At 36.3% G+C, this 24,344-nt stretch overlaps 3 protein-coding genes across 4 annotated transcripts in view; 2 read left to right on the forward strand and 1 right to left on the reverse strand.

Annotated features, from left to right (window-relative positions):
* The first annotated feature begins 602 nt into the window (after positions 1-602).
* Positions 603-3,718, forward strand: LOC128876110 (glycoprotein-N-acetylgalactosamine 3-beta-galactosyltransferase 1-like). The gene is made up of 4 exons (XM_054122212.1): positions 603-1,016; positions 1,104-2,096; positions 2,487-2,788; positions 2,874-3,718. The coding sequence occupies exons 2-4, from the start codon at positions 1,274-1,276 to the stop codon at positions 3,030-3,032; spliced, it is 1,284 nt and encodes a 427-aa protein (XP_053978187.1). The 5' UTR covers positions 603-1,016; positions 1,104-1,273; the 3' UTR covers positions 3,033-3,718.
* A 173-nt stretch (positions 3,719-3,891) lies between these two features.
* On the forward strand, positions 3,892-20,593 carry LOC128876112 (hemocytin). Its single transcript, XM_054122214.1, has 36 exons — positions 3,892-4,055; positions 4,133-4,276; positions 4,367-4,494; positions 4,579-4,738; positions 4,823-4,950; positions 5,027-5,122; positions 5,205-5,578; positions 5,646-6,225; positions 6,304-6,591; positions 6,683-7,113; positions 7,223-7,484; positions 7,565-7,795; positions 7,874-8,099; positions 8,161-8,366; positions 8,449-9,150; positions 9,228-9,566; positions 9,684-10,018; positions 10,093-10,329; positions 10,404-10,632; positions 10,851-11,171; positions 11,252-11,374; positions 11,856-12,135; positions 12,212-12,460; positions 12,536-12,909; positions 12,993-13,433; positions 13,797-13,989; positions 14,323-14,663; positions 14,729-14,870; positions 14,948-15,300; positions 15,400-15,815; positions 15,902-16,200; positions 16,284-16,566; positions 16,638-16,745; positions 16,821-17,072; positions 17,133-19,425; positions 20,027-20,593. Exons 1-36 carry the CDS (start codon positions 3,955-3,957, stop codon positions 20,215-20,217), a joined length of 11,856 nt encoding a protein of 3,951 aa, XP_053978189.1. The 5' UTR covers positions 3,892-3,954; the 3' UTR covers positions 20,218-20,593.
* Positions 20,318-24,344, reverse strand: part of LOC128876111 (mitochondrial carrier protein Rim2) — a 41,368-nt gene continuing 37,341 nt past the window's right edge. The window contains exons 6-7 of one of the 2 annotated variants that reach the window (XR_008456950.1): positions 22,981-23,374; positions 20,318-22,919 (exon numbers count right to left, since the gene is read on the reverse strand). Coding sequence is in view for 1 of the 2 variants with exons in the window: in XM_054122213.1 (XP_053978188.1) it covers positions 23,097-23,374 (278 nt within the window). In the remaining variant the exon portion in view is untranslated. Of the gene's footprint in view, positions 23,375-24,344 lie in introns of both variants that reach the window. The other variant, XM_054122213.1, reaches the window with a different exon arrangement.

The raw sequence follows: 24,344 nt of genomic DNA on the forward strand, positions 1-24,344 counted from the left end.
CAGTTTTTATTATGGTTTGGAATTTATAGGTGTTATAACATTTTCTTATAATATTACGCCTCAGATATTGTTGCACTTTATACTGTTCCTATAATATCTCTTTCCTCTTTTATTTACTGGCTGATAAAAAATGATGAAGATATATATTTGCAAGTATTCAGCAATATAAGGAGTACCTGTGATAGGCCAAGCTAAAAAACTGCAGGGCCCCATTTAGAACATTTTTACAAAAGCTTCCACGTTAACGAGCCGATTAAAGAATTTGTTAATTATTCAGTAAACTTTCATATGAAACCGATTTTACTTGACAAGACTGCAACAAAATTACCTTATCACGGAGATACACTTTAGACAGGGCGACATCGTAGAGTCTGCCTAGGTACAAAACATATGGCTGACGCCTTATAAATCATTATAAATGTAACTCTACGTAACTCGCAAAATAATAAAACTGATGTCCTGTTATAGCAGTTGTTTTAATGTCCTTTCCTATTTTAAAGCTCCTGTATACACTTTTGAAAAATTGCATATAATTTTTCGATTTTAAATGTATATGACCAGTGAGGGGGCCAATTGGGGCCAATCTAGTCACAGTGTTTCGATCATTTGTTTTTCTTACACCATGACTTAAAATGAATAATATTTGTTATGGTATTTTGAAAACGAAACATTACATTGCAAAATGGAAAAAAACTTTCTAATTTCTCTTGACATATCGAATTGGCATTTGTTATCTAGTCCCATCATTTTGAGGCACTCTTATAATAATTGTATTATTGGATATAATTACAGATAATACCTGATTGATACGAATTTCTCATTATTGTATTAGTAGTTTATTTTCGTATTATTTAAGTATAAAAAACATATTTAAATATGTTAAAACTGATACGTGTTTATGTCGCATATTAAAGCTACATAGTACATATCACCTGTTGACCTTGTTTCTTAACTCTTTCGATATCAATTAACGTTTATTAACAGAGGTTTACTATAATTTATACTATAGATATCTTGTAAGTGTAAACAATTTAAGATTATGATTTTTATATCAAAACATTATTATACGATTTGTTGGTATAGTTTGGTTGTATTTTTTCTAGGACTAGAAGTCCTGGAAGTAAAAGTGATTGACAAATTGATCTAATACAATGCAAAAGCAAAAGAGCTTAACGAGAGTCAATTAACATTATTAAGTAATAAATTGATTGCTTTTATTGAGAAGATTCTATGATAGACATGTTCTATTTTAGAAGCATATCACAGTTAAGAAATGCATCTCCGCTGCTTTAAGTTACGGTCCATATTTCTGGTTGGATTTGGAATTGGTTTTCTTTTTGCATTGTTTTTACTCGTAGTTCAAGATGCATTTGACAGTACTTTCGTTTGCAAGACCTCTTCAATAAATCCTAACAATGCAAGAAGGAGTGCACTTCTTAAATGGCTTACTTCTAATGTATGGAACAATGAAGAGATTGTTCTTCAAACATGGAAAGAGAAATCTGCAGATATAACATACAGCAAATGGTTAAGAGATCAAAATTTAAAAATAAAAAATATTAATATGGATGCCTATCTGTATGGACCTGAGAAGAATGAACAATTAGAATCCGATTGGTTAAAATCTACAGTTCACATTACTTGTGCTGTCTTTGTGAAAAAAGTTAAGTTGGCAGAGTCTATTCAGAATACCTGGGGTAAACGCTGTAACAAAATATATTTCTTTGGTCAGCAGAAGAATTCAGCAGAAGTACCTATCATAAATTTTGAAATCAAACTTTTATCTTCATGGCAGCATTTGTGCGAAGCTTTTAACTATATTTGGAAAGATAATGAATCTTTGGAGTGGCTTATCTTTGTAAAAGATGACACAATGGTGATTCCAGAGAATCTACGCTACATGCTTTCCGTGTTGAATCATACACAGGATCACTATTTAGGTCACGCAATTGTGCTCTGGGGGCAGCCTTATAATGTTGCGGATGCAGGATATGTTATCAGTATTGGAGTTCTCAGAAAACTGATTAAAATGTTTGACAATTCTGAAAAGTGTGCATCTGGTGGCAAATATTGGAAGCAGGAAGATTATTATCTTGGTAAATTTATTAATATGGAATATATTAACACATTATTAACCCTCACGTGGCAGATGCAAGGACATTTTGACTTGCCTATATTCGCTTCCATATTATTTGTTCATACGCAATCATTTTGGAGTTACATATAATAAGGATCAAGCTTTGAGATCATTCTTTGAAGTTTCATTATACAAAAATTTAGTTTTACAATGCCATTTACTTTAATAATAATCACAAAATTGTATGAAACATAAATGAAAATTATTAATGTTATTATACTATTATGTAGACTTTGCACTTAATCAAAATATAGCTAATCATGTATTGTCTTCCTTGTATGATTTTTGTTATGTAAAATCTGAAGAGGGTCGTAACAACTTTATAGCTAATATTATTTTTGATTTTCAGCTAAACACTTGGCTTCTATGGGAATTTATCCTTCCGATACAAGAGATCAGTATTTAAGGGGTACGTTTCATGGGTATTCTTTACAATCCTTGTTATGGGGAGTTGTTAAAACTGGTAGCTACTGGACTCGTGCCTTATATCCAATACAAAATGAGTGTTGTTCCCTGATGTCTGTAACTTTTAGCATTGGAGAATCTGATACAATGTATACTTTAGATTATTTACTACATCATTTACATGTTCTGAAACGTGAAGGTGTGTTTGGAAGTATAAAAGCACCAACAATAGTACCTGATGAAGATGTAAGATTATTGTTCTACTATCTCTTCTTTTTCAATATATTTTAACGGTATATGCATAAGGTTAATGGAATGTTATTGTTTTCAGGTATGGAAAATTGCATTGAAGGAAGAATTTAATATTACACATTTGAATAATATTTCTAGCGATGCTTATTATGAAATATGGCATTCAAAATATTCTGAACCAGGACAATTAATTGCCAAGAATCATCAGAATAAAAGAATAATAGATAAATCCAACTAACTTTTTTATATATTGTAAATACATAGAATTTATATAACGATGGTGCTACCGAATCAACAAGTTCTGTGAAGTTATTTGAGATTAATTAATAAGGTTACATATCCCGTCCATGAAATTAATATGGTGGTTGAATATTTGATATTTCCCATTTTTTAACACGATACTTGTTGTAGTAACGTTACCTATAAATACAGTTTAACGATTGTTGTAATTACTGTTCAAACATTATTTGTGTATGTTCAGTAAGTCCTTATGTAACAACTGCGTTTGTAGTATTAATAAGTTTCATTGATATGAATGTGAGAACAGCGGAATGGTGCTGTTTGATGTTGATAACTACTTCCCCTGTTACACCATTGTTACCTTATCTAACTAATTAAGAACATATAAACGCTCATAATGACGATGATAACCAAATCACATTTCCAGTCTCGAATATAAGTGAAGAATATAGAATGTAGAACATCTCTTTGTAACGCTAGTTGAGGATCTCTCGTCTGATAATAGGGATGCTCGGATACAGTGTTCAATAGCATTATCCTTTGCTGTAAATTAAGATTACAGTACCTGATAATATACTATAAATAGATATCCATATAATTGCGTTTTTCATAATTTATACTAAATTAAAAAAATTCTATGTAACATATTTAAATCTGTGACAATAAAGAAACAGTTTTCTAGTAGTATAAACTTTTATTCATCAACATGGCCCTACTTTAATCTAATTCGAATTGCTGACCCATATTTTTTCTTCGAAACAAGTTATCAAGCTGTACTTTATCAGTTATCTGCTTCCTTTTCGTTGCTATATAAAAGAAGAAATATATTAAATTACATATTTAGCTACAGCAAGCCTTCCAAGATATTTCATGGTATTGTTTTGCACTCTTAAGTATGATATAAATATAACTAGTTCAACATGATGCTGTGGAATGTATTTCTCAAGATTGCAATAATCCTTACTATTGTAAGTCAAGTAATTACTGGAAATAATACGGAAGAGTCCTTTGATCTAGGCGAGTAAGTTACCAGATTGTTTTTTTAAAGAAATATTAAGGATATTGAGAATTATTTAATGCAAACATGTGATTATTTAGTATAAGTATTCCATTGGACGATACTCCGAGTCAAGATTATAGCGTAAAAAAAACTAAGAATGGAAGAAGACATTTATTCGTAGGGGGTTGCAGTAAAGAACCAGATCAACTTATAAATGGTAAAATACGATGCTCAATGGATAGGTAATGCACTGCTAATTAGCACAATATTACGACTTATTATATTTGAATATTAAGTTCATGCTTTTTATTTGTATTATATTATTTGTATAGTGGCTGCATAGCAGCTTGCAATCCGAATTACAAATTTCCAAATGGTGCAACACAGCTGGCTGTATCTTGTAATAATAAAGAGTGGCACGTAGTTGGCACTGATTGGAATTCTGTACCTCACTGTGAACGTAAGTTTTTTTTAAGGAACATTTAATTACTTTTACACAGGACAGAGTTTAAGAGTGCATATAATCTTTTTAATATATTTTTAGCAATTTGTATGCCAGAGTGTTTGAACAATGGAGTATGTGTTGCACCTCATCAGTGCAATTGTCCTGAAAATTTCATTGGTCCTCAATGCCAATTTGAGAATAAACCATGCATGGAGTATCCTCTTCGAGTGTCCAATTCTCACAAGCAGTGTAATTCAAAGTATGTTATTCTAAGAATGCTGATATCCATTTTATTAGAATTAACTTGGTCAGAAATTCAATTGTGATTCTATTTTTCTGTCAGATCGTGTACCATATCCTGTATGACCAATTACACCTTTCCGGATGGCACCTCCATTACTAATCTTCTATGCAAGAATGGAAATTGGGTTCCTACTAGGCAAGATTGGGTATTTGTGCCTAATTGTGAACGTACGTTACAAATCAATAAAATGTAATTAGCAAATTGAGAATTTGTTGCAATCAATAAATGCATCTTTTGTTACAGCTGTGTGCGATCCACCTTGTCAAAATGGAGGGAATTGTCTTCCATCGAATTTTTGTCAGTGTCCACAAGCATACAGAGGACCCCAGTGTCAATATTGTAAGTATATGCCTATTTCAATCAAATAGATTTACGTTAATGTAAATTGTCTAAACCCGAATGTTAAATATACTTCACACAGCCGCTGATGCCTGCAGTGGTGAGAAAATGGGGTTCAATGGTGGCTTCTACTGTAGTAGTGATGGTGATAGTTACTCTTGTACTTTAAACTGTCCTGTTGGAGTAGAATTTGAATTTCCTCCTGTAACTACATACAAGTGTCTCTACGAAACTGGTGTCTTTGAACCACAGCCAATACCGCAATGCAAGTACAGCGAAAATAAGAACCTGATTTCTTTAGGGGCCACATACAACTCTTATATTAGGGAAAGTAATCATACATGGACATATGAGGATATCTTCAACTCCAATACAAAATCATCTTCGTTGGATAAAACCAACTACGACATCATGGGTTTTTATAATAATCTCAAGAACAATATGACCTCGGAAGCGGTAATAATTTGATAAAAGTAGAATGTTGTATATTTATATCGTTTAACAAAATTTCCTATAACCCTAGATGGTATTCGATTCGATGAAAGACAATATGTTATTCTTCGAGGAGAAGCGCCCAGTCCCAAAAACTTGTTTCACTTGGGGTGGTGTACATTACAAGACCTTCGACGATAAGGTCTTTAGCTTCGACAGTGACTGTTCTCATATTCTAATCCAAGAAGCACAGGACAGGGTCTTCACCATAATAGTAAAAAACAGCCCAACTTGCAAGACCCAGGATTGTTTCAGAATCATAAAGATCTTCGTTGGAGAAAAGGAGTACACTTTGTCGAGGAATGAAGTCGGTGTTCCAGAATTTCGAACTCCGACTAAATTGTTACCTATTCCAGCGCAACTTCCGACTTTAAGGGTTGAGATGTCTGCGCATTTTATCATTGTAACTCTGGACTCTTTAGGCATCCAGTTGAAATGGGATGGTGCCCTCATATTGCAAATTGGAGCCCTTGAAAATATGTGGAATAGAACGGTTGGTCTCTGTGGTACTATGAACAGTGATAAAAATGATGATCTAATGGGGAAAAATGGGGATCCTGTAAGAAACATCGCAACCTTTGCGTCCTCCTGGCGAACAGAGAATATTGCAGGTATTGTTTTGCTATTATAAGTCGAACTCAGAACATGTTCATAGTTTTTTACACCCAGTTTTAATTTGACTATTTCAGAGATGTGCGATCAATATCCAAATATTCGTCACTCTTGCGAGTCGAATCCATTTCTTGCTACAGAAGCTATCCATTTTTGTATGAAGCTACTCTCTGATCGCAGATTCCTGGCTTGTGCTAATACAATTAGTATCCCCGAACTGCAGGCGGCGTGTTTATGGGATTATTGTTCTTGCATGCACGACGACAAGAGGAAATGTGCCTGCGACACGATGAATGTTTATGTCAGACAATGTGCTCATAAGAAAGTCGTGTCTTTGGCTCATTGGAGAAACAATGATACTTGCCGTAAGTCTTTAAAATTATAATTATTCACTTCATTGTATACAAACTGATAATAAAAAAAATATTATAAATTTTACGTGAGATCATATTACAGCTATGGTTTGTAACAATGGACGAGTGTACATGCCTTGTGGTCCAGAAACAGAATCATCCTGTTGGACAGGAGTAGAAAGAAAACTGAACCCTGACAGTTGTGAGGAGGGTTGTTTCTGTCCAAAAGGAACCGTGGCTCATGAAGGAAGATGCATATACCCTGACGAATGTCCTTGCAGATTACGTGGAAAGCTATTTGAGCCTGGGAAGAGTGTACAGAAAGACTGCAACACTTGCACATGTTCTTCTGGAAAATGGATATGTACTCAAACTAGATGTAATGCTAGATGTTCTGTCATTGGAGATCCTCATTACACTACTTTCGATGGACGACATTATGATTTCATGGGAAAATGTAAATACTATCTGATGAAGGGAGATGATTATAGTATCGAGGGTGAAAATGTTCCCTGTTCTGGTGCAATATCAGAGGTCTGTAGTCGATATTGTTAATATACAATTTTTTTATTCAAAAGAGATCTATTCTCTTGATTCCATGGAAGCTTGGTTCTATCAATAAAGAGTGTTATTTTGTTTGTAGAGCCTGGGACTTAATCCAACTGATACACCATCTTGTACAAAAACTGTAACGATTAATTATATGGACACTTCTATCAAATTAAAGCAAAATCGTCAAGTATTAATCAATGGAGATGATTTGACAATGTTTCCTATGTTCGTCAATGACATCAGGATACGCATTGCCAGTAGTATATTTTTAATTGTTCATTTGCCAAATGGTTTGGAAATATGGTGGGACGGTATCACCCGCGTCTACATTACTGCTCCTCCCGAATTTCATGGTTTATATTCTTTTATATCTGTTAGTCTTGTTTTTGCAAGAAAATGTCTTCAATTTTTCATTGCGTATTATCATTATCAGGCAAAACTAAAGGCCTTTGTGGCACGTTCACGGAGAATCAGAAAGATGATTTTGTCACACCACAAGGTGACATTGAAAATACGGCTGTCTATTTTGCTAATAAGTGGAAATCAGAGGAATATTGTCCCAACGTTGCAGAAAAGGAATCGGATCACCCTTGCGATATGGATCCACAAAAAAGAGCGACTGCAAAACAATACTGTTCCTATTTGTTCAGTGAATTATTTGCTGGTAATATCTAGACGTCTGATCAATTTCAATCTATCCCACTTCTCTCAAATTCAAACTACTTATATTCCTCCCTTTTAGGTTGCCACTGGCATGTGGATCCAAATGCGTTTTACGAAGATTGCATGTTTGATATGTGCTCTTGTAAGGTTCAAGTTGAATTGTGTCTCTGTCCTATATTGGCAGCCTATGCGAAAGATTGCGCTACTGCTGGAATAAAACTCTTATGGCGACAGGATGTAAATGAGTGTAGAATACATTGTCCCGAAAACCAAGTCTATCAGATTTGTGGAAACAGTTGCACAAGGTATTCCATCATTACAAATTGTTAATTGTATGATAGGTAATTCTTTTTTAAACATTTTTAGATCCTGTGGTGACATATCTTCTTATAAGGACTGCAAACAAGAATGCGTAGAGGGATGCAATTGTCCAGAGGGTCAAACATTGGATGTTCATGGAGAGTGTATCCCAGTTGGACAATGTCCTTGTACATATGCAGGATTAGAGTTTAAGGCTGGACATCGGGAAGTTAGACCTGGAAACAAAGCTCTTGAACTTTGCACCTGTGCAGGTTGTATTTCTTATCAGTATAAAATACCAAAATGATTGAGCTATAGGTTTGCATGTAACATTGTAAATTATGTTCCAAATAGGTGGCATTTGGAACTGCCGACAAGCAACGTCAGACGAAATTCAAAACTATCCAGCAACCAAGGATCTTTTGACCTCTTGTATGGCAAGTCAACATTTAGAAGTGACAGATTGTGTACTAGCAGAACCTCAAACTTGTTACAATATGCACAAACCAGTTAAACAGTCATCTATTTGCAAATCTGGTTGTGTCTGTAAATCTGGCTACGTTTTGAATGAACCAGGTGGTTTCTGTATTAAAGAAGAGTCTTGTCCATGTCACCACGGAGGTCAAAGTTACGTGGAAGGATCTAGTATTCAGAACGAGTGCAATACTTGTCAATGCACGAATAGCACATGGAAGTGTTCGGATATAATATGTTCAGGAGTTTGTTCTGCTTGGGGTGACTCGCATTACAAGACATTCGATGGAAAAATTTATGATTTTCAAGGAATGTGTGACTATATCCTGACTAAAGGTTCGCTAGGAAAGGATGAATCATTCGACGTGTCGATTCAGAATGTACCTTGTGGAACAACTGGTGTATCCTGCTCTAAATCGGTTATTCTTACGGCTGGAAATAGCGAAAGTCCTGAAACAATTACTTTAACAAGAGGAAAGGAACTACCATCAGGAATCTTTAAGAGAATGGCAATGAGAACAGCTGGATTGTTCGTGTTCATAGATGTGCCAGACCTGGGACTGACACTTCAGTGGGACAAAGGTAATTTTTAAATTTTACAACTTAGTTGTTCAATGTTAAAAATCAAAAGAGAGTTCGACTTTTCGTAATTTGTGTAGGTACCAGAGTCTACATAAGATTAGATCCCAGGTGGAAAGGCCGTGTAAAGGGCCTCTGCGGTGACTATAACGATAATAGCGAGGACGATTTTAAAACACCTTCCGGTGGTATATCAGAGGCGTCCGCTAATTTATTTGGTGATTCCTGGAAGAAGAACGATTTCTGTCCCGAACCTAGAGATGTGACAGATCCCTGTGAACAACATCCAGAACGGAAATTATGGGCTGTACAAAAATGTGGAATACTGAAGTCTTCCATTTTCTATCCATGCCACTCTGAAGTTGATGTCGAAAGCTATTTACATAATTGCATTTTCGACACTTGTGGCTGTGATACAGGTAATTTATTACAATTTTATTCAAAACTAAGCGAGTTAATCAATGAAGAATACTAGAAATAATTTTCTTCTACACTTTGAAGACAATTATTTACACTTAACTTCATTAACTTTTCAGGGGGTGACTGTGAGTGTCTTTGCACAGCCTTGGCAGCATACGCGCAAGAGTGCAGTGCAAAAGGTGTTCCTATAAAGTGGCGTAATCAAGATTTTTGCCCTATCCAATGCGATAAAAACTGTAGCACATACTTCCCTTGCATCACAACGTGTCCCCGTGAAACTTGCGATAATTTAATGATTTTGAAGGACCAGTCTCACTTATGTTCTCAAGACACTTGCGTTGAAGGATGTTCGGTTAAACCCTGCCTTGAAAATCAAGTATACAGTAACGATAGCTACACAGAATGCGTTCCTAGGGAAAAATGCAAGACACCCTGTACTGAAATCAATGGAGTAAGTTTAAGAATACTGAAAAATCCGTATTTCTTATTTAATCAGAACTTTTCAGTAATAGCAGCGTATTGTAGGTAACTTATTATGAAGGTGACAGTGTTAGCAATGACAATTGTCAGGCATGTTTCTGCAGTCGTGGGAAAATATTGTGCAAAGGAGAACCTTGTACAACTACTTCTGTTCCAACCACTGTTCTATTAGAGGAACCACAGCGTTGTATAGATGGTTGGACTGTTTGGTTGAATCAGGATCCAGCAATTAAGGGAAGAAAGATTAAAGATGTTGAACCTCTACCCAGCATGTTGACTTTGGTAATATTTTACATCATTATTAATTTTTAAACTAACACATCTTGCATTTGTATATTATCTTCTCCGTATTAAAGGTAAATGAAAGAGAATCCGCAGTATGTGACAAAAATCACATGATTGACATAAGATGTAGATCCGTGAAGAACCATTTAACTCCAAAAGAAACTGGTTTGGATGTAGAGTGCAGTTTAGAGCGTGGTCTTTATTGTCGTTCTCAGCCTAATCTTCCTTGCATCGATTTCGAAATCAGTGTTCTATGTCAATGTTCGGCAACTACCACAGAAGAAATTCATAATATAACAGGTTTGTATTGTGTATAACAACGGTGGCTAAACCTTGTCGTGATAACTATAGTAGATCTGTCTATGTAAGAAAAGGCTATTTAAAAAGTAGTTCATATTCGATAATTAGACTCTAGAATCAAATTCATTAGAAGAATCGTGAACCGCGGTTTAACCACTTTTGATGTACAGTCTGTAGATACTGTTTTCACGCATTGATAATATCAATTTTTCCAACAGTAACTCCGACTTCCGTGATACCGACGTATGAGGAGTGTAGCGTGGAACATCCTAATAAACCACATCCTACAGATTGTCATCTATTTTATCAATGCACACCAGGAATGAACGGAAATGAATTTGTAGAAAAGTCGTGCGGAGAAAATATGTTTTACAACCCACAGTTACAGATTTGCGACTGGCCAGCTAATGTTATTTTCTTGAAACCAGAATGTTCTGAAAAACGGACAACATCAACTAAAACTGAATGGACAATCGATCAGAAAACGAAACACAGAACAACAATATCAACAACTTTAGAGAAAAACATCACGACTACGAGTACTATAGTTTTTAGCATTATTTGGAGATCAATGAATATTTGTTAGATTACTCGGGTAAATTTGGTGTTTTCTTTTTAGAAGCTTGTAAGGAAAGCGAAATGTGGAGTGACTGTGCTATTAATTGCAACAAAGCTTGCGATTACTATCGGTATACCTTGTTACAGAAAGGAATTTGTAACAGTGCATCTGACTGTATACCAGGTATAGTATCTTCTGGATAACTAGTCTACTAAACAAAAGTAGTTGTTAACAAAATTGTGGGACATTCCATCAGGATCAGTTCCTTGTGCGTAAAAGTCAATTATTATACTACTCAATTGATTGCGCAATTACGTACACAGACACACACATACAAGAAACATATGTTTATGAATTCATATGCGTAAAACTTTGATGGCTTACATCCTGATACTGAAGCTTCTTCGGGTTGTATTGCGGAAACGGACTTTCAGATTTATATTGATACCATAGCTTGATTCTGAAGATAGGTCTCACAGTTTTGCTAAGACTACTGATCGTTTGATTGAACATCGAGGATTGTTTTGTTTTTCGTTTCATTTTTAAATGAACTTTCGTCTTCGTAACACAAAAGATAGAAATGTGCAACATTATCAACTTAAACTCAATACTAAACTACTATTCATTGTAATCTAAAATATAAATTTATTTTCTTAATAATTAGGGTGCGTCCCCTTGGGAAGACCAGAGTGCCCTCCGCACAAATTCTGGAGAGACGCTGTGTCTTGCGTCGATGAGACCGACTGTTTTTGCAAATCTCATGAAGGAGATCCTGTTATTCCTGGTTCTGTCTTGAAGGAATCAGAGTGTGAGATCTGTCAGTGCATCAACAATTATTACACTTGCGATACGTCATCATGTGCCAGTGTAACTGATCAGGGACCGACTGAAAAGAATGTTACATATTTACCCACTGAACCAACTACCGTCTCGAATTTCCCTTCGTAAGTGCATCTATTTAAACTTGCTACAGATAGTATGAAGTAGATACTACGGAGACGATATTTTCATGTGTTAAAGGTCTGAAAAGCCTACAACGCCAAGTCTCGAGGAAAAAACTATTGTTGTACCTAGCACTGTTACTCCACCAGCGTATTGTATTAGCAACAATTTTGTTCCTCTCATTCAATACTTGAACGACGAAGTCACTTTTGATGCTAGCAGTACCAAAAGCCCCATGTACCGACCAGAAGGTTCCTCACTAAGTGGCAATGTTCTTGAAGATTCTGTTGGATACTGGGAACCCGAATACGTCAATGTCGATCAATGGTAAATGAAGTCTTTGGAAAAAATGTTTTGTTTGTCAGTTTGAAGACGTTCGTTTCATCGATTGTTTGTTTTCAGGCTCGACATAAAGTTCGAAAAACCTGAACCAATCTACGGCATCATTCTACAAGGTAGCAGCATGGAAGACATGTTTGTAACCAGCTATAGAGTGCTTTTCTCTGAAAACGGTGATGCTTTCTCCTACGTGTTGGATAACAAGAAGGATCCACGAGTATTTAGAGGCCCTGTAGATAAGTTTAAGCCGGTAGAGCAAAAGTTTTACGTTCCTATTGAAGCTAAGGTTATCCGGATAAACCCATTGTCCTGGCACAATGGAATAGCGATGAAAGTAGAATTACTTGGCTGCCAAGAACTTATGATTAACACCACTTTAACAGAGCAGAATGTTACATTAATAACAACGCCGTTGACTGAGAAAGTTATAAATCCAGGTAAAATGAGAGTAATCTGCAGTAACGTACAAAGTCATACATTGTTATAGCAATCGATATTCACATTTTCCTCCTTTTCTCAGTATGTGACGAGCCAATGGGTCTGGACAGTGGTTTGATTTTTGCCGAGCAGATATTGACATCATCATCTTCCACAGATTTGTTGCCAAATCTGAAATTAACATCTCCTAATGTTTGGCATCCTAAGCTAGACAATCCACACCAATATGTTACGATAGACTTTTTGGAAGCTCGCAATTTAACAGGAGTTGCAACAAAGGGCGGCGAAGACACCTGGACAACTGTATACAAAATCTTTTACAGTAATGACAATCGTCAGTGGAACCCGGTGGTCGATGATAATGGCATGGAAAAAGAATTCTTGGCTAACTTTGATTCTGAGACTGTAAAAAAGAACTACTTCGACAAGCCATTGCATGCAAGGTACCTGAAGATACAACCGATAAAATGGCATAATCATATAGGCCTGAAAATTGAGGTGTTGGGTTGCTTCCTGCCGTATCGTAAGTTTAACTTCTTTTTATACAATGTTCCTACAAGTTTCATTCAACGTTGGGCATTAATCAATTGATCAATCAATTAAACAACTAGTTACTTAAATTAACATTTCAATTGATTTTCGCAATTCATATTTCAGCATGTTCTACAGCTCAAAATAAGAAAAAATATCATGTAGATATAAGTTTGCAAATGCTTTATACGAGAGTTATTTGTTCATAAAGCATTTGCGGACTTATATTTAATGTGAAATTTTCGTCTTACTTTTAGTCGTAGAACAAAGTGTAAGTTTGTATGGAAACCTGAAAGACACCCTGTTGCAGTTAAAGCGATGTTTATTATTTAATTTACTGTAATATTTTATTCAGCATCCATTACAACAACTACCGAGAAGGTAGCAACTACACCGAAAATAATGCAACCATATGTTGAGGAATGCAATATTTGTAAGGGAGTAACTAATGAAGATCAAAATAGTTGCAAATGCAATGGATCCTACTGGTGGAATGGGAATACCTGTGTGATTAAGCAAGAATGTCCTTGTGTAGTTGGACACATTACGTACGTATAGATTTTTATGTAAATTTGTCAATTAAATAATGAATATTATAAAAAAAAAAAAAAAAAAAGAATTTTAGCTAAATTAAACTTAATCCTTTAATCAAAAAAGGGAAATCCAAAAGTATACGACGCAATCATAGTGTTGGTTTACTGAATAGGATGATTAAATATATCCGTTGTTTCTGGTTTTATTCTGAAATAAATTGCGTTTGTTACACTTCAAACATATTTAAACTCAATAAGAAAATTACATTTTACTGTAATCTAAAATACAAGTTTACTTTTGATATTTAGTCTTTAACTTCTAGATATTTAAGCGATTGAATTGTTCAGGTATAACGTGGGTACAACCTACATAACCGAAGATTGTCAGGAATGCGTATGTACTTTGGATGGAATTTCTTTCTGTCAGCCAAAGAAGTGCGATTCTTGTCAGGAACCAGGAATGCGAGCAGTAGTAAATGAACTCTGCAATTGCGCGTGCAAACCTTGTCCCACAGGTACCCGCCATTGTCCAACCAGTGACATTTGTATTGATGAGAGTTTTTGGTGCAATGGAATCCAAGATTGTCCAGATGACGAGAAAGATTGTAACGTAATTCCAACAACAATGTCTATGTTCGAATTTAGTACTACAGAACAAGGGGAGAATACAACCTTAACATCAACTACAGGTATCAAATTAAATCCATAAATTAAAGCACATGGAAAGTGAGACTAATATTTCACATATTTTCAGTTCCACAAGCGTGCCAAAATCCGGTCTGTCCACCTGGTTATAAAATAAGCTCAAAATCATTTACGAAACATTATAAACAATCTCAAACGAAAGGAGGAGTGAAATCTTTATCTAAACATTCTTGGAGAACTAAAGGATTGAGGTAGCATATCACAGAGCTATTATTAGATTACTAACATTTTATATTAGTAACTATTAACGAAAGATATTTACAACCAGGAAATCCATGAAGGAGTCAAAATATATTGAAAATCAAGAGTCACAAAATGAAACCGAGTGTGCACAATTTATTTGCGTGCCCTACAAACCGCCAGTAATTGTTGACCAAGGCAAGCCACAGACTTGTCCAAAGGCATCTTGTCCCGAAGGTTACACTGTCGTTTATGAACAAATGAGCATGTACAAGCTTCAGAAGTGTCCAAAGTATACTTGCAAACCACCAGCACCAGAAGAAGTTGTTTGCAATGTAACAGGAAGAACGTTCAGCACGTTTGATAAGTTAGAGTATAAGTATGATATTTGTAACCATATATTGGCCAGAGATATGTTTGCCAATAAGTGGTACGTAACATGTAAGTATCAGTGAATCTGAAAGTTTGGGTAAACTTAATTATTCTGTTGTGTTACTAAAATGTTGGAGGAATGCTTGATTAGAAATATTATTTTGACAGTGGAGAAGCAGTGTGATACACAGACTAGTCAGTGCAATCGAATCTTGGCAGTGATGCACGATGACGACGTGATTGTCATATACCCTGACATGCACGTAGATGTCAATGAATATAGCTTTGCACCAAATCAAATAGCGCGACTTGGCAACCAATTTTCTTCGTTCAAGATATCTTCTATTGGAGACATTACGTACTTGGTATCAAACCACTATGGATTCTGGGTAATTTGGGATTCAAATTCTGATGTGAAGTTAGGGGTCCCAACGAAATTAGCTCGTCGAGTAGACGGTTTATGTGGCTATTTTGATGGATCAATGGCAAATGACAGACAACTGCCTGATGGAAGTCAGGCACGAAACACTTTAGACTTTGGAAACAGTTGGGCAATGGACGGTGTGCCGGAATGTGATTCACAGGTTGCTAGTTTAACTAACTTGAAATTAACAATTAATTTCATTATACTAATTCTAATCCTGTCACTTCTAATTCTGTAATTATTTAGATTTGTCCCTACGACATGCAAGCAAAAAGCTGGAAGATTTGTAACGTGGTAAAAGATTCATCGTTGGTAGTGTGTTCCAATATCGTGAACTTGGATAAATTCGTGTCTCATTGTATGGAAAGCACGTGTAACTGTCTTCGTAGCAATCATACTTATGATGAATGCCGTTGTCGTTTGTTGACTAGTTTCGTTACCGAATGTCAGGCTAGTGACTTAAATATAGATCTATCGACTTGGAGGAGTACACACGACTGTCCTATCTCTTGTACTCCACCACTTGTCCATAAAGATTGCTACAGGTATAATTTTTAAAATATTTAGAAACAACATTTTCATTTATAGAGTGTTATGCTACAAGTCTTCGATATCCTGTTAAATGTAGAAATAAATGCGAAACAAGTTGTGATAACTTGCAACAAATAGACCCTTGCCCAGTGATGCAGGGAGTATGTTTCTCTGGTTGTTTCTGTCCTGAAGGAACAGTACGTAATGGCGACGAGTGTGTATCACCAACGAAATGCAAAGATTGCGTTTGCGAGTGGTTGGACAATTCAAAGGTCATCAGTTTTGATAGGAAGAATATAAAATTCGACGGCAACTGCACGTATGTTGTGTCAAGAGATGTTATTGAGAACAAAAAAGGCCACAAGGATTATACATATCAGGTAATTGGATTGATTACCATGTAAAATATTTCTTCTTAAACTGTATTCTATTTTATGCTATTGGGAAACAGGTGTTGGTTTCAAATGGAATATGTGATATTGGCATGTGCACAGAAACAGTTGCAGTTCTTTACAATGGACACATTGTTGAGATTAAGAAAGGTTTACCACTTCAAGAGGTAAAATCAATATCAGAATCAGAAAAATACCCAATATTCGAGTTTATAATATGTGCTTTCGTTTGTTTTGATTAGTTCGAAGTGATAATTGATGGTACAAATGTACACGAGTCTCCTTTCAACGCATCCTGGTTGATTTTGGAACAAACGCCCTCGGAGAAGCTGCAACTGTTGATACCAGCTATTCAGCTAGAACTTACTAGCTATCAGCCTAATTTCGCATTTACTCTCACTCTTCCTTCGCATATTTTTGGAGGAACAATGGAAGGTCTTTGTGGCAATTGTAACGCGGATTCTGAGGATGACCTAAAAAAACAGAATGGAGAGGTATGTATTATGAAACAAAAACAACTTTTGACCCACTCAATTAATTTTTGTGTTGCTCAGATAGCGAATGACATGCAGGACTTTGGTACAAGCTGGTTGGTCACCGAATCACCACACGGCATCAACCTGAACACGGAAGCATGTATTTCTAAAAATCAAAGCAAATGTGTTCTACTACCAGCTGATCAAGATTTATGTAGAAATTTATTAAATGCAAACGACTTCGGACTCTGTCACAGCCTCGTAGATCCAATTCCATACTTAATAGCCTGTCAAGATAGTATGTGCACTGGAGGCGGCTACTGCGATAGCTTCGAAGCTTATGCAAGAAAGTGTCAGCAGGCGCAAGTTTGTCTAATTTGGAGAAGCAGTGAAATGTGCCCTTACACCTGTCCACCACATTTGGAATATCAGCCATGCGGTTCTGCCTGCAAGGAAACTTGCGACTCTATCAACGAAATCGGTAACTCTAAGTGTTCGAAGAGCTTTGAGGAAGGTTGTTTTTGTCCACAAAACTTTGTCTTTCACAATGACACTTGCATACCAAAAGATAAATGTTTTGTGTGCGACGAGGAAGGCCATGTCGAAGGCGACGTTTGGTTTCCAGACGTTTGCACTAAATGCACCTGCGATAAGAAAGTTATTAATTGTCAAAGAACTGAATGTCCGGCTGTGAACACTATTTGCGAAGAAAACATGACACCTGTCGTTGTTAATGGAACGGAACAAGACTGCTGTAGAAAGTACATCTGCATACCGAACGCTGTAACAACTGTAGCACCCTTCTGCAGAGAGGAAACACAAATGCCTGAATGTGGTTATGGGCAAACTATGAAGATATCTACTGACACTGATGGATGCAAAAAGTTTATCTGCGAGTGCTTGCCACCGTCCGAGTGTCCCATGTTGAACCAAGTTGATCTTGAAGTTGTGGAACTAGAACCTGGTTTTGTGCAAACGACAAACACATCTGGATGTTGCCCAAGGTCAATGTCCATTTGCGATCCACAAACGTGCCCTCCAGTGCCGACTTGCTCAGATTATTATGAATTAAGAACGAATATGAAAGAGAATGCTTGTTGTGCTGACCATCAATGTGTTTTACCAAAGGATCTTTGTCTGTACAATATTCGATCGGACACTAAAATAGAATTGTCAGAGCAGGTGGTAGTGAAGAAACTAGGAGAACAGTGGATGGACGACAAATGTACTTCCTGTGTTTGTGAACCTTCTGATGAAGGTGCGAAACCGAAATGTTCTACAATGGAGTGTTTGAAAGCCGAGGATCATCCAGATATATTTGATTTTGTTGTGGAAGAAGTTCCAGTAGAGGATAAATGTTGCCCTAACTTTGAAAGATCCGCCTGCAAAGATAAAGGGGAGACATATAATGTAGGTGATGTCTGGCAACTGAATCCTGAAGATATTTGCACTTCAATGGAGTGCATCAAAGACGAAAATGGCATTCGAAAGCACATTAAGGTTCAGGAATGCAATTCTGTTTGTGATCTTGGTTTCGAATATCAGCCTAGCGACAATAAGAGTATCAATTGTTGCGGGCAATGCGTAGCAGTAGCTTGTGTCGTTGGCAACCAATTGAAATACGTGGAAGAAGAATGGTACTCCGATGATTTCTGTACCCAGTATTCTTGCAAGCTTAACAATAAAACCGTGCATGTGGAATCGATTACAGAAAAATGTCCAGAGATAGATCCTCGGGAAGAAACTGCATTTGAATTTGAAAAAGTGCGCATGCCAGGCATCTGTTGTCCTCAGTTTTATAAAATCGGTTGTCGCTACAACGACAAAGTGTACGAACCCGGAGAAGTCTGGACAAATACGTTGGATAAGTGCGTTACAGAAGTTTGTGTGCTAGATTCGAACGTAACGAAATACGGTAAAGTAGAATCTTGCTCGAAAGAATGCGCACTTGGATGGACGTACGAAGAACAAGAGGGCGAGTGCTGTGGAAAATGCAAACAGACTTATTGCGTGTTTGGAGACATGTTATATGAACCTGGTGCATCTTGGTCGTCTGCTGACAACTGCACTTTTTACTCCTGTATGGATCAAAGGGGTCAACTGTCTATCAGTAGCAGTTCAATGATTTGTCCTGACATAACAAACTGTCCGAACACATCAATTTATACTCAAAACTGTTGCAAGATGTGCAATCTAACATCATATAATCAAGAACTTGATCTGTGCGTTGCCGATGTCCTTGATCCACAAAGTACCATTGGCATGTTCAGTACGAATCATCGACTGCATGGATTTTGTAAAAATGTTGAGCCTATCGAAGGTGTCACAGAATGTCGTGGAAAGTGTGAATCTACATCTTATTTTGACACAGGTAATGACAGAGATAATTATTATAAGTAATTATAAGATAAGATGGTGTCATTGGTTTGACTTGGATAGGCATTTGAGGATCACCTTTGCTGAATGCACCCAATATCAAATATTAAATGTTTATTTCAAACTAGACAGACGTTTATTTAGCACGGATTATATTAAATCCTTGATGATCGATATGTTTACCCAATCAAATATAATATTCTGAAGCGAGATATGTCCAGAGCTGAAAGGTCATATTTGAGTTAATTTGTTTACTCTGATATGCAAACCCTAAATTGCCATAAAATTACATTCATTCAATTCTTGCTCTACATTACTTTGCATTTGCTTAGATGTCTCTCTTCATAATTCTCTTATTAGAGGTACCAGTAGTCTGTTGGGGCCCACTGACCCCCCTATAGCTTGGGTACCTCGGGATTGCTAAACCCGTACTGTAGCTACAATCAAACATAGCTACAGCCCCTGAGGGAGTCATCAAATTACTATTACAGTAATTAGTAGATATCTCAGATGATAATTTTTACTGACTCATCTTGTACGTAAAAACTTAGTTACAGAAGTCTAATATTATTTTACTATTATTCATTTCTTTGCAGACACTTGGAGTCCAGCAGTCAACTGCCAGTGTTGCCAACCTACTGATCAGAGGACTCTTCTAGTAGAACTGATGTGCGCAGATTACAAAAGGTTGAAAAGGAGAGTGGTTGTGCCAGTTGCTTGTTCATGTTCAACATGCAAATCCAACGATTTCAGCTATACGGGAACCAAAGGAGGAGTTAAGGGTTGAAGAATTTGGAAGCATAAATAAAGTTACTACGGGTACTTTTCAGGGTGTTAAAGCAATAGGTTGGAATAAGTATTTTGTAGTGTTAAAATAGACGATAAAATACAAAAATATTATTCGTTGATTTTATTGAATAATGCACATATATGCCTATATGTATGTATATATATATACATTTTTAACAATTCATATATCGACTTTCTCCAAAGGTATATCAGAGTTCATACTTTGAATTCCGGAGCATACTAAGTACAATAAAAATTATTCAGTCTTCCTTAACAAGACTTTACTTTTTTTTTTCATAAATACATATATGCACGCACTATCGATTTTGCTGCTTTGTACTTCAGGATTCAGAAACTTTTATTTTTCATGTACATATGGTTTACTTTTGGAACATACGTGGAAGGTTGTCAAAAAATCTTGGGGCATCCATGTAGTTTGGATCATAAATCAAAAATAATAATTTATATGAAAAACAAAAATAAATAAAAGCTTCAACACCGAAGTGAGAAAGCAATTTTTTAATGTGCCAGTAGATAAATTAAAATCACAGTTTCTTTCCCTAATACATAGTATCATCGGATCATTATCGTGTGTCGTTACAAATCAAATCAGAACATATAATTCGAAATGTAAGATATTGAGGCTTTCACAGTCCAGTTCTTCGTCGTTGATACTAACCGAGGGTTCCGTGTGTAAGCCGTGTCCTTTGGATAACATACACCGATGTTTCGTCAACATTGCAGTTGACTTCTTCAGTGATCAAACTACGCATTGATATTAATCGATCATTTTAAGGTACCTGTGCTCATGTCATGGTTTTATTGCTAACAAATCATAAAGGTTATACAGCTTGGTTACGATCAGCACAGTTCACTGGTCATCAATAGAACTAATAGGAGTGATCTGGAACGCGCTCCGCCGAGTGTTTTGGTTGTTCAATCGATTAATCCTAGCGACTTCTATCAATGACCAGTAAACCGTGTCATTAGACCTTTGAAGAAGCTAGCTGCAAGTTGGAGAATCGTCGGGGTATCTTATTCAAAGGACACGGCTTACACAATATAGTTGAATTTATCGCTTGCCTATTCCTTGGCGTAAGGAGTTCTTGTATTAATGATTCGACGAAACATAGAAATAGGATTCTTATCGGACAGCGTTTCGTAGACTAGTTAGCAAGAAACCTGTGTCGTCGAATGTACTACAAATAGCGAGCCAAGGAACGTAAAGAAATGTAATCCAGTGCGCGAGAAACGTCAAGGCGAATATAAAAATTATAAACATTTTATATGTTACATCTCTGTTGATACTTATCAATCGGTACCTTGCAACGGACAACGTAATCAAATTTACAAATACTACACGCGAATGATAGAAGCTTGGTAACAAAACATCATTAATCTTCTTACATTCTTATATCTTTAAGGTTTATTTCTTCATCGACGGATCACTTCTAACAATGTATTTTCGCTAAGTGTATGCTGGAACAGTTAAGAAAACAAGATGGCAACTAATACTTCCCTCTTTATACAAAATCTTTTCTCTCATTTTATTTGGTGACGTAATAAAGCGCACTTATCGCACTCGAAAAAGTACAAACGGTTGCAAATCTACAGATAGATATATCACGATTTATTGTATATACACAACACCTATTACTACTTAATTATTATAGAATCATCGGTTTCAACTTATCAGAAGATTCCTGAAGATTTACATGGTACAAGCAATTAAAAATCAATATATTTTATTTACATTTCTGTTTATTTTTATGCGCTTATAACAAACTGTTTCTTTTTTTAATGATTTTTCTTAATCAACGATTCACGTGTATCAACCGTCTCTCAAAAGTTCTACCTAATTATCTCTTCGTTTTAACGTGACTAAGGTAGGAAAACAAAAAACATATTTACATTACGATATAACAATAATAGTAATAATAATGTTACATCTATATTCTAACGCTGAATATAAGCAAAACAGAACAATAATTTTTTCATGATTTACAGGCAACGTAATATAAGACCATAACGCTACAACTGAAATCAACGATATGTAACTTTCGTAGCTGTTCCTGCCGTATGGATTATATCAGAAGCGTTGCAAGGAGTAATAAAAGACAATGATCACAATGCATTGGTGGTTCTACGAGTGGTCGCTAATCGGAAAAAATTACAATTCATTAATAGAATGAAAACTGAATCCTTTTATGAGCAGCAGCCTGCTTCTTATTTCAACAATTTTTTGGCCTGTACGCAGACTGCTATGCAAGGATCGCAGCGCTGCATTCGATAGACATTGTGTTGGGTGCTTTAAACTACAGGAATCTTCAATTTTGATCGATCGTTACTTTTCTAGCAATCCTAAGACCACCTTGTATACTGCATGAAGTTTCGAGACACGACTATTTCGAATCAAGAACAAGTAAAATTTTGGAAATATAGTTTCCGTTTCTTCTTGTTTAAGAACTCCCAAAACGACAAAGAGATACGTCAAATGGCTCACGTCGTCCATATTACCGCTAGCAGAAGCGACTCCGACTCTGCCAACAGTGATACAGGCTGTTCTACGATCACTGCGAAGCGCGGCGCACTCTGAAGTAATATTGCCTCGACTTTTTCAGCTTCGGTTCCTCCTTCGTATTCCGTGTGTCTCGGTGAGGTACAATAGACAGCGCTCTTCCACGTGTGAATTTATGCTACCTGAAAGGAGGAAGGACTACTTTTTGCTACACTTACAGAGCACTGTGATACCTTTTGCTACCTTCAATCGTAACAAATTCTGGCCACCCAGTGACGCTCCCCCCACCCCAGATGGCACATTCGCGTTGGATACAGCTCGAGTTGTCAACCCCTCTATTCTGGGGTTGTAAGCAAATCCTAGGCGAGCTCTCTTTTCGCCTTCGCTTCCGCGTAGAACTGTGATCCGCTGGCGCTGGGGATGCTACGTGGCCGTTGATGGAAGTGCCTGCTGAGGATGTACACCACCGCTTCGTACGTTGCCATTATGATTGCTGTGTTTGGTATTTGCCTGATCAGATGGGTGCCCAGCCCGCGGTACAGACCGTTCGTACCCTCTTCAGCGACGACCGTCCTCAGAGTTTGCCAGAACCTTTGGTACTTTGTACCTTCCTCTCTCAGTCGTGTCCTCGCTACCTCTGAAAAGATAGAGATGAGTATTTACACATGAGTCAGTTGAATCTGCTATCTAGGTCTACCCTATTTGAAAGTCAACAACAGGTTTACAATGGAGTATGCAAGATTTCAGGTAGATAACCCATGTGCTCGATTGTAAAGGACTGTTTTAGAGAATGATGGGAGTCATTGTAATTTTTGAACGACCAGGTGTATAGCAGACACTTACAAAACAAGGTGAAAGTCTCTTTGTAAATTATTAACGCTTTATCTACCAAGATTCTATTCATAGACTTTTCATATTCTACTATCTGCCTGCAGTATATTAACTAATAGAATATATTCTGCATTACATTATGTATAGTTTTTGCATGTTTTAATATTAGTATACGCCATAAGTCCACAAATCCCGCAGTCTACTAAGAATTAGACTGTGAATGTTTATGTAAATTCATGTTTTAATATAGTACACAGATAAAGAACAGAAACTTAAATTAAAATACGTCTTCTAAATATTATAACGTGTATTATTATTTTTTATATTTTATGTACGTATGTATTTGTATACATCTTTGTATATGGTTGTGTATTTGCACTTGTCATGAATGCATAAATATCCACAGTCTACTAATAACAGTATGTAAAAATTAATGTCAGCCTAGGTTGATACATATATATTAATACATATATAGGGTGCGGCACTTTAATTCGAACAAATTGAATTTTTGTTTCCAAATTACATTTTGTTAGTCAAAAAATTAAAATGTCCAACAATCCTTTTGCAGGTTGGTTGTGTGACATCTCTAGAATATAATTATTGCATATACCTTCCCCCTTTAGTATACATACACTAATGTCGACAAATTTGAGTTGTAAACGGTTTCTAAATGGACCGGTAATTAAAATGATAATACTAATACGTTCCTCATTATTGTACACTCTAAGGCCGGGGTGACCTTTTGCGGGGCCTGAATTCACATTCAAATCCTACAG

Source organism: Hylaeus volcanicus, chromosome 5 (genome assembly GCF_026283585.1).
Source record: "Hylaeus volcanicus isolate JK05 chromosome 5, UHH_iyHylVolc1.0_haploid, whole genome shotgun sequence".
Classification (NCBI taxonomy): domain Eukaryota; kingdom Metazoa; phylum Arthropoda; class Insecta; order Hymenoptera; family Colletidae; genus Hylaeus; species Hylaeus volcanicus.

Bases quoted from the DNA above. Each gene is read 5' to 3' on its own strand.
- LOC128876110 (XM_054122212.1), top strand. From the start codon at position 1,274: ATGCATCTCCGCTGCTTTAAGTTACGGTCCATATTTCTGGTTGGATTT. The intron at 2,097-2,486 runs GTAAATTTATTA...TTTGATTTTCAG, and splicing joins GCAGGAAGATTATTATCTTG to CTAAACACTTGGCTTCTATG. The intron at 2,789-2,873 runs GTAAGATTATTG...TATTGTTTTCAG, and splicing joins CAATAGTACCTGATGAAGAT to GTATGGAAAATTGCATTGAA.
- LOC128876112 (XM_054122214.1), top strand. From the start codon at position 3,955: ATGATGCTGTGGAATGTATTTCTCAAGATTGCAATAATCCTTACTATT. The intron at 4,739-4,822 runs GTATGTTATTCT...TTTTTCTGTCAG, and splicing joins CACAAGCAGTGTAATTCAAA to ATCGTGTACCATATCCTGTA. The intron at 7,485-7,564 runs GTTTATATTCTT...TATCATTATCAG, and splicing joins TGCTCCTCCCGAATTTCATG to GCAAAACTAAAGGCCTTTGT.